The sequence below is a fragment of the Nyctereutes procyonoides genome, unplaced genomic scaffold, assembly GCF_905146905.1.
Source record: "Nyctereutes procyonoides isolate TBG_1078 unplaced genomic scaffold, NYPRO_anot_genome, whole genome shotgun sequence".
NCBI lineage: Eukaryota > Metazoa > Chordata > Mammalia > Carnivora > Canidae > Nyctereutes > Nyctereutes procyonoides.
The window spans coordinates 25,960,041-25,970,835 of NW_026575036.1; the positions used below are offsets into that span (position 1 = coordinate 25,960,041).

General features: G+C 38.6%; 1 protein-coding gene and 1 pseudogene across 1 annotated transcript; both read right to left on the reverse strand.

The window, feature by feature from the left end:
- Positions 1–267: 267 nt before the first annotated feature.
- LOC129505525 (olfactory receptor 8S1-like) lies at positions 268–1,165 on the reverse strand (annotated as a pseudogene).
- Positions 1,166–7,317: 6,152 nt separating this feature from the next.
- Positions 7,318–8,247, reverse strand: LOC129505526 (olfactory receptor 8S1-like). Its single transcript, XM_055318536.1, has one exon. It carries the CDS (start codon positions 8,245–8,247, stop codon positions 7,318–7,320), a length of 930 nt encoding a protein of 309 aa, XP_055174511.1.
- Between the last annotated feature and the right edge of the window lie 2,548 nt (positions 8,248–10,795).

Genomic DNA, 10,795 nt, shown 5'->3' on the forward strand with positions numbered 1-10,795 from the left:
TTGTGGCATTGTGGTTTAGATTCTCCATGGTCCTGTTTCGCTGGTCCACTATGTGAAAGAACTAATATATCTTGTTACTTTTAGCCATTCTAACTGCTATAAAGGAGACATGGGATAATCGGGTGACAGGCATTAAGGAGGGCACTTGATGTGATGAGGACTGTTACACGTAACTGATGAATTATTGAAAATGACACCTGAAACCAATGATGTACTATATGTTGGCAAGTTGAATTTAAATTAAAAAAGAAAATTTTAAAAAATGAACTAACATATCTTAACATTCTTCTCGTAGCTATCTTCACCTTGTTTCTGCAGGCTATAAATGAGGGGGTTCAGCATATGAGTGACCACACTGTACTTGAAGGAGAACATCATCTCCAGTCAGAACACAAAACTGAGCCATAGAACAAGATCACAGTAATGAAGTGAGAAGACAAGTAAAAAAGGCCTTACACCTACAAGAGATGGAGCTGATGCTGAGGATGGTGGAAACAATGCAGGCATGGGAAGAAACAATCATTAGGAAGGTTCCAAAGAAATGCAAGACAGAGGAGCAAAGCAGGAGTGTGAAATTGGTGGAGGTATCAGAGCAAGACAGAGGGAAGAGAGAAGATAGCTCACAGCTGAAATGGGGAATAGTCTGGTTCTCACAATAGTCTAAATTGACAGCCAAGAGGATATTGATGAGAGCATCAGCAAAGGCCAGGCCCCAGGAACTTCCCACCATCCCAACACAGAGCTGGTAGTTCATCACCTGGCCATAGAGCAGAGGGGAGGTGATGGCTACAAAGTGGTCATAGGCCACCACAGCCTGCAGACAAACTTCAGTGCCCGCTGTGGCAAACACAAAGAAGGCTTGAGCCAGACAGCTCTCTACAAAGATGACTTCGCTTTCAGAAAATAGATTCTCCATCGTCTTGGGGACTGTGATAGATGAATGGCAGAGGTCCAGGAAGGGGAGTTGTCTCAAAAAGAAGTACATGGGCATAGGAGAAGTACAGGGAAGGTGAGAATCAGCCCTCATCACCAGCAGCATCACCAGGTTTCCCATCAGAGTGAGGAGATAAAGCACCAGAAACAACATGGAGAGCAGAATCCAGGTCTGAGGGTTAGCAGACAACCTAAGGAGGATGGACTCACTGAACATGCTATGGTTTCCCATAGTGATAAAAATATTTACCCTGGAAATCCAAGAGAGACATCACAACTCCTTTTGTGCCTCCCAATTACCCCCATTGCCTTAGCTCTCCTGCTCATGTGCATTATTTCACAAATGTACTGGAAACCATGTTCAAATATTTCTAAGCTGACTTCCTAATCATGATGAGAAATTTGATATTCTTGGATGACAGTCCACCACCCCCATCAACTCCTTATGCAGTTTTGTAGACCCTCATCTTATGTCCCTAGAGGTCTCCTTTCTTTTTATTTTCAAGATGAACATTAACACAAAGAACATTTTGTATATTCAGTGGGAATAGAGAAAATTTGTTGATGTGGCAAAGTAAAAGGCCAATAGCAGAAGTAAAATCCTTGATAAAGGAACAATAAATGATCCAGAGCACAAGTGGTTTTGTCCATAGGTAGGAGGAGGGGCCCTTTATCTGTTGTAAATAAGAGGTAAGGTAAAGAGAGTGGGGACTGAGGCAGCTAGTTTGGTAGATTTTATGGCTGGAATATGAGAGACTTTCTGATTGATCACTGCAAAGTTGTTGATGAAATATGAGATGAAATTGTGAACAAAGTATATTTATCTATTATCTATCATCTATCTGTGTGTATATGTGGTGTGTGTTTTTAGTGATGGGGATTTTGATGACCCAAGAACAAAAAACTCAGGTACATCAAGTGGAAGACTAATTTACTATGGAAATGCAGTAAGATTAACCAATGATAGATTTGCCCACTTCATATTTGGGGACTAATTTATCTCCAGTAATATTTATCTGCTTAAGCACATGTATGGAGCAGAAAGACATCTGGTATCAAATGGGGTTTGTTTTTTTTTCCAGGAATATGCAGTGACAAAGAAAAAAAAAGGTAAGAAAGTAAAGCATATTTGCAAAGTGAACAAATCACAGAATCAAGGCTATGTTAAGGAATTAAGCAGAGAATATGCAGAGGAATATGGCTAGAGCAAAAGCAGCAAAAACCACTGGTTTGGGTTTGAAGAACTGTTTCTACTTCTCTAGGAACACTAGGGTAAACAAGCTATAAATTCTGGAGATAGTGGTAAGATAGAGAAAGGCTTGAAATTCAGATCTCGTAGGTATAAGTATTGAGATAACAAAGTGATGGTTGTTATTTTAAGAATAGGAAACTAAGATAGGGTAGAAGATTCTGTCTCTGGCATAGTAGAAGATAAAGTCTAGGGTGCTGAGTTAGCATGGTAAGGATTTCTCTTGCTTTTTGTTTTTAGTTTTACTCTCTTTTCCTTTAATATAGATTAGTTTTAGAATTTAAAGAAAATTTAATGAAAAAATTTCAGCCCAAGATAATCAGGCAAGTTATAACCCTAGTGTGTTGTTGGAGGAAATGCCTACTTGCATTTGATCAGAGAGGCTGTTGCCCTGGAGTAGGATAATATCTGCTCACATATCCTGTGCCCAGTTTAAACCAGACTCTGCTCCTGTCAATGTCTCAGCCAGTTTGGAAGTCCACATGCTAACCCAACCCACATTTTCACACTCTAAAACTTGCACACTCTAAAACTTTCAAACTCTAAAAGCAGATGTTCATCTGCTTTATTCTGACACATATGTGTCAGACACATCCTCAGACAGGATAACTACTGTTTAATGCTGTCAAAGTCCATTCCACCCTGGCCTTTCGTTCTAATTCAAGACAACTAACTATATTCAGTTGATCAAAGACTGGTCTCTCCTACCTTGACTGTTAACAAGCACTGGATGGCTAAGTTCAGTTACCTATCTGAATAAACAGTAACACCAGATGGTAGCAGCTATATTTTGAGATCCACTGACAAATTATTCAAATCCAGGGAAAATTATTCAGCTTGTTCAGACAGTATTGAGAATCTTGTGTGAGGGCAGATTTGAGAAGAATTCTACTGAAAATTAATATTTGTAGTGAAATATATGTTGGCAATAAGAAATGACAAATTATGTGTATTATTTTTCCAAAATATACATATTTATTTCCAGTTATTTGAGGAATGGACTATGAAAATAATGGCTAAAATTTTCATATTTCACTCATATATTTAGATCTGATCACAGTGCCCATTTGGGCTCCTGCTGCCCCAGATCGCATTATCTCCAGAGGTTATAGACAAAGCAGCTGGTAGAGAACTGAAGAAGGAAATCCTTTATGTCAGGCAAAAGGCCCACAATACCCAGAGTGTGGAAGGAAAGGGACTTCTATGCCCTGTGACATTTTAGGGCAACACAAAGAAAAACCCCTTTCTTATCTTCAACCTCCAAAAACTCCTGTCTTATTTACTGCAAAAGATTCTATGAATTATGGGATGAAGTTTATCCTTGAAACAAAGTGAAGACAAGGTAAGCTTGCCTAGTGTATTTGCACACATAAAATACAATGACAGCAAGAAAAGTTGCCATCAGGGGCCTGACTTTCACAGAAGTAGAGCAACATATTTCTTTTTAGGGTATTTGTAAAGGGTCTGTCAGAGGCATTCCCTCAAAATAAGTATGTAAGTAAAATAATAAAAACAAACCTTTTTACTGTAGCTGATGACCAAAATATTACCATTAATGATTTCTTTCTTCTGCTGTTTCTAAACATAAAATGTCAACAACTTTGGAAAACATGACATAGTAGTTTTGCTTGCAGGTAGCAACATCATTAGACGGAGAGTGTTGTTGTTTTTTTAATAAAGATTTTATTTATTTATTCATGAGAGACAGAGAGAGAGAGAGAGAGAGAGAGAGGCAGAGACACAGGCAGAGGGAGAAGCAGGCTCTATGCAGGGAGCCCGATATGGGACTCGATCCCAGGTCTCCAGGATCCCACCCTGGGCCGAAGGCAGCACTAAACCGCTGAGCCACCAGGGCTGCCCTAGATGGAGAGTGTTAATTGGATCTCATCCAAAGGAAAAAATAGCTAAAGGCTGGTCAGTGCAGAATGAAATGTGAAACGACTTTATTTCATAATGTTGATCAGAAAGCATTAGCAGAGAACATTAATAAGCGTATGAATGAATAGGAAGCAGAAGGAGAAAATGGTCCCGCATTTTACCGATTTTGAAAGACAAGCTTGGTCACAAAAGAGCTTGAAGCCCTAGGTTAATGAAGAGGCACCCATATGCAGAAAAAAAGTACCAAAACCAGATTTAAGTAGGTTTTGGAGACAAGCATCACCTAGTTCATCATTTTTGCCAAGACTGTGCCTCAATTCTGCCTCATATGTCTCAGGGGTAGGCCATCTGAAGATTATTGTAACCGCAAATAAAGTAATTCTCTAAGGCTCATTAAGACTGGTTGATGAGGAGGCAGTTTAAGCCATGAAGAGTGGGAAATACGCTCCTAATGTCCTACCATATCCCTATCCATGCTGCTTTCAGATGGTAGACTCAGCTTCCCCAATATAAAATAAGGGCATTATGCCTGGTTCAGTAAATATAGCACAATGTTGCCAAAATCCTGCAACCTGGACAGGCGTATGTGTGGTGTGACCCAATTATATCACTTATTAGCTGTTTAACTTTGGTAATACTGTTTGATCTTTTAAACTATAATTGCTCCATATAATAGTAAACTGTGTAAATTTGGGGGAAATAATATATGTCTTATATTTGGTTGAATTAACTTATACATAAATAGCTAGACGCAGGATTTCCGATCTTTTGTAAATGTTAATGCATCTCAAGAAGAGGAAGAAGAAGGGTATTTCAAAAGAGTAGACTAGAGTGTATTAGGGAAGAGATAATATGAGGCCATATTGCAGAAAAGCTGTCTCTAGACCTGGAGATAGTGTCTAGACTTGAGAACGGTGAAAAGACAACAGGATTCAAGGGGAAGCTAAGATTCTTAGAAAGGAAGAAGAGAGTATGGGAGTTAAGGGGAAAAGGGAGTAGCAGGAGGAAACAAAATCATCAGAGGATTCAGAGGAACATTTTCATACTCTTGAATTCTTTTAATGGAGAAAGTATCCTGGAGTATTGAGACAACAGGTGAAAGGATTAGGGATCTGGTGATATTCATTAAAAGAAGATGTACCGCAACTTCCCAACTCTGGGAATAGATATTTTCACATATTTTCCTCTGTAACTCTAAATATTTTGCTGACAGCATTATCTGAACAAAGGACTTTGATGCCCCACCAATCAAAAGACCAGCTGGTTTAGGCTGAACTAAGGAACCCAGGAGACCAGCTCAATAACCTATATTCCTAGGAGTTAACAGCTTGAAGCTATAGTCTAGACTAAGCTGCTAAGAAGCTTGAACTTTTAAGACGTTAGGGATTTTCTCACGTGTAACCTTTGCAACTTGTAAACTGAAATAATCAACTTAAACTCCTAGCTGTGTTTTCCTGCTAGTCTGCTGGGCACTGAAGAAAGGCAGGATTGGAAAAGAGAATTTAGAATTTTTTCCCTCGGGAACATACAGGACATACGGACCTTTAGAGAATTAACTTAGAATGTGAAGAGAGACTTACAGCTAACCTCCAAATTATCCTTTCATATGTGCATGAGATTATTTTATTTATTCAACTAGGTTTAACGTTAATCAGTACTAATATTAATCAAGTAAGGTAATTTTTTAACACTTTAAAATAATTCTAATCCTAATTTGTATCTAACCATACAACAAATAGGTGGTCATGGTAAAGTATATAAAGAGAATGTAAGTTTCAGTAGCTTTCCTATGATCTCTCCTATTCTTATGTTACCTCAAAGATCAGAGAGCCAAAAAGGGAGAAGTTGTTAAAGATATCTGGTCTAATTATACTCAGTAAGTAGGGAAATATCCATAGGAATTAGTAGAATATTGGCTATATATGTGTGTGTGTGTGTGTGTATAAAACAAATTTTACATATATGGATATGTGTGTATAAAATTTAGTTTTCAAAAAATAAATATTTTAAGTATAAAATAAAAACTAATAAAAATGACTACATATAGGAGGATGGAGAAAACAAACAGGATGGGGAAAACAGGGAAGAAAATGATGCTTCTTTTAAAAAGATTTTATTTATTTATTCATGAGAGACACACAGAGAGAGGCAGAGACATAGGCAGAGGGAGAAGCAGGCTCCCTGTGGGGAACCCAATACAGGGACTTGATCCCAGGATCTGGGATCATGCCCTGAGCTAAAGGTAGATGCTCAACCACTAAGCCACCCAGGCTTCCCTTTATCCATGATTCAAGCCAATGGTGAGTTGGGTTCTTCTTATGCTTATATTATCTCTGAACTTCCCTTCTAAGCTTGTTGTTCCTGCCTATAGCTGAAGAAGTTTCCCTGCTTTTAAGGATTCATGTGATTAGACTGAGCCTACCTAGATAATCCAGGCTACTCTCCCTATTTTAAAGTCTATAATTTTATATGTCTGCCCAATCCCTTTTGCCATATAACATACTCATCGTTTCCAGGGATTTGGAAGGACCTCTTTGGGGGGCCAGCCTGACTATCACAGGAACTTAGCACACTTCTTGACATGAATTAAGAAATGTCACAAATTCACTATTGTTACTATATTTGTTAAAAATATGACCTCAGGAAGGACAATTGTTAGGGGAGCTGGATTTCATGGTCTCTTTAGGCACTATAGTCAGATTGACTCTGTTCCAAATGGTGTCTTTTCTTGTTGTTTATTCCTGCTAAGTACCTGCATTTTCTAGAATAAGATTCTGAATAACCTCACTTGGGTCTTGGCTTTACTCCTTGCCACAGCGCACTGTCAGGAGAAAGGAATAGAAAGGTTAGTCTATCCTAGGTTATAGGATCATCCTATTTTACAGACATGAATTTGAGAGAATTAGTTTTCCTAAGGATTTGGGTTTAATTACTTGAAGAAGTGTGAAAGAGTAATAAGCAACCAATAGCAATACATGTCCACATAGATATGAAAAATAAATCAACATTTTTATTAAATGATCCCCTAAAAAAGAAGGCTTACCTGATTCATTTCTCCTTTTCTGAATAAGATTAAACCTTATCATCCTGAGATAATAGTTTTCTGTCCTATTCACAAACATTTTCAAGGAGATAAACGCCACTATGTTCTCTGTAGCATCTAGCATCATGGACAATGAAGAAACTCTCCTTAAAATCCATTATTTGATCATGTAGCATAATAGTTCATTTTCCCTTTAGTCATGATTTTGTATCTACTACATTAAAGAATAGAAATATTTTCTGAAGATTCTTCCCATAGCTGCCTTCACCTCCTTGTTCTGCAGGCTGTAAATGAGCGGGTTCAGCATGGGAGTAATGACACTATATTGCAAGGAGAACATCATCTCCAGAGGGGAGCCTGAAGTCGGCAAGAGATAGCTGAGGAAACCTGAGCCATAGAACAAGATCACAGTAGTAAGGTGGGAGGAGCAGGTGGAGAAAGCCTTGCCTCTGCCTGAGGTAGAGCTGATGCTCAGGATGGTGAAGACAATGCGGGCATAGGACAAAACAATCATTAGGAAGGTTCCAAAGAAATGCAGGAAAGAGGAGCAGAGCAGGAGTGTGAAATTGGTGGAGGTATCAGAGCAAGACAGAGGGAAGAGAGAAGATAGCTCACAGCTGAAATGGGGAATAGTCTGGTCCTCACAATAGTCTAAATTGACAGCCAAGAGGATATTGATGAGAGCATCAGCAAAGGCCAGGCCCCAGGAACTCCACACCATCCCAACACAGAGTTGGTTGTTCATCACCTGGCCATAGAGCAGAGGGGAGGTGATCGCTATACAGCGGTCATAGGCCATCACAGCCAGCAGACAGGCCTCAGTGCCCCCTGTGGCAAACACAAAGAAGGCCTGAGCTAGGCAGCTTTCTACAAAGATAGTTTTACTCTCAGAAAGTAGATTCTCCAGCATCTTGGGGACTGTGACAGATGAGTGGCAGAGGTCCAGGAAGGAGAGTTGTTGCAAAAAGAAGTACATGGGTATGTGGAGGTGAGAATCAGCCCTAATCACCAAGAGCATCAAGAAATTTCCCATCAGAGTGAAGAGATAAATCAGAAGGAATAGCACAAAGAGTATTGCCTGAATACTGGGGTCAATAGACAGTCCAAGAAGAATGAACTCACTGATAGCACTGTAGTTTTTCATTGCCAGATAGAGAAGTGTTCTCTCTGAAAAACAAGAAGATCCACCAAAAATCTTTCAGTGTCTCTCAGTTTCCCCAGCACCTAGATCTTATTCTACATGAATATCTTTTCATTATTGTCCCACAATCCACATTCAGGTATTTAAAAGTCAATTTCTTGATCATCATCTTGCCAGTGATATTTTAAATAAGCCAAGATCCTAGTTTTTACTACAATATTTTGGGGAACTATAATGTTTTTATGTAGTTTAGAGTAATACATTTGAAAAGAAGTTTTCTGCTATGAGAAGAAGGTGGAGAAGAAAATTTCAGGAGGGCACTACTTGAAAAACTGAGGTAGGATTAAGTCTAAATTAAGAGGATGTAGGTAGGAGCAGGGATACTTTATTCTATGCCTAGGAGAAGTTAAGAATGCAAGAAGTGTTTCCATTTGGCTGCCTCCATCTGTTTTCAATAAAGTGTAAATAAAATCATTGGTTGTGCATGTGTATGTGTGTGAGCATGCCCACATGTACACAATAAATTATAAAGGTATTGATAATGATAAAATTAAGTGTACAATCATGGGACTAGGGACCAAGATGAAGTGTAAGAAACTACTACAGGATAGGAGGATAATAAGACATCAAGGAATTAGAAACTGGATGTGAAATTAGATTGTTCTCGATTCTTCTAATTTTAAATTTCCTTCATTTTATTTAATGTCATCATATTGTAATTTAATTTTAAAATACATTCAAAAATAATAATACATTTTTAAAAACTAGTAGCCTAGATCATCATGTCCAGTAATATTTTAGGTGGGCTTTGTAAGCAATGGTATATGACAACAACTGGTCATGAGAAGCTGTTCTCAGTTAATAGGACAACATTCTAGTTAGATCACCATGTTAACCCTAAAAATCACATATCCAGGAATATATGTAATCACTACTCCTGTCCAAGCCATTATTGCAGGTCTTAAGATCCCCACATGGTTATCTAAACTCTCTCCTTATACTCTGAAACTTGTGCGTATACTCTCATAGTGGCTTGATCTGAGTCTCAGTATAACTGTTTAATATTCTTGCCTCAAACTGGAGGTGCTTCCTGGCCCTTGCTATTCTAATTTAAGACTACTTCATTTACTCCACCATCAGTGAAGACTGAGGGAACTGCCCTGTTGTTCATTCACTGACTGACAGCTAAGCCTCCCAGCCCACGTAAGGAACAAAACCCAATTATCTGAATTCTCATTGGTAGTACACTGTTCTGTGGCAACAATACTTTCAAATTCAGTAAGTAATAAAACTCTTCAGCTTGTGAAGAGAACATTAAGAATGCTGTTTTAAGGGAGAAGCAGAAAATCATATTTTGGAAGTTAACATGATGGATTCAACACCAGCAATGTAAAATAATAAATTGTGAACAATATGTGATATTTACTTAGTTACTTGGGGTCAGAATATAGCATATAATCTCTTAAAGTCTTCTTCTTTCACTCTTTAGTTATAGTAATCTTGTGCATGGGGGCTCCCAATGCTTATCCTGAGATCACCCCATCACTCCCAGAGCAAACCAAAAGAACCCAGGCAAGGGTTCACAGTAGCCAGGAGTGAGGCTTGTGTTGTACTATTTCAGAGCCAGGACATACAAAATAAAATTCCCTTTCTGTTGCCTACCAACATAGTCCAACTAACTAGATCCAGAGATTCCATGAACTATAGCGAAAATCTGAACCTTGGATCAAGGCAATACCTTGCAAAGAAACAACCATTCTGATAAAAGTCAATGCTAGGGCTTTGATTTCACAGTAAGTTTCTTCTTTAACATTTAGAGGTTCTCAGAACAATCTTTTAAAAACAAAATTAAGAAATGTTAGTAAGATGGTGGAATAAGAGATCCCAGCCCTTGTCCCATCAAAGAAATACTGATTTAACAACCATCCATGGATGAAAATACCTTTATGAAAGATCTGGAATCCAGGTGACAGATTACAGCACCCTGGTGGAACACAGAAATGAGAAAAGACACATTTGAAAGGGTAAAAAATATCTTTACTTGTGTCAATCTTCTCACAACTCAGCAAAGAGAACCACAAAAAAAGATATCCCTGAACCACAAGTTCTCCCATGGTGGAAAAAGAGAGCAAGCATACCCACAGATGCCAGCCCCAGATTTACCTGCCTATGAACCCCAGCAAAAAGCACAAGACCAGCCCACATACTCCATCAGTCAGTCTGCTCATGGTCCCCACCAGCCAACCTACCCAGAATATCTGGCCCATCTGACAGTGAAGGACTTTCCTTGCTAAAGTTCCTCTTGAAAAAATATATGCACCCCAATATTCATTGCCATGTTATTCACAGTAGCCAAGACATAATAGCAACCTAAGAGTCCATCACAGATTAATGGATAAAGAAAACATCATATACACATGTAATAGAATATTAGCCTTAAAAAAGGAAATCCTGCCATTTGCAACAACATTGATGAACTTGGAGGTCTATATGCTAAGTGAAATAAGCCAGACGCAGAAGGAAAAATACTCCATGAGAACACTTAAATGAG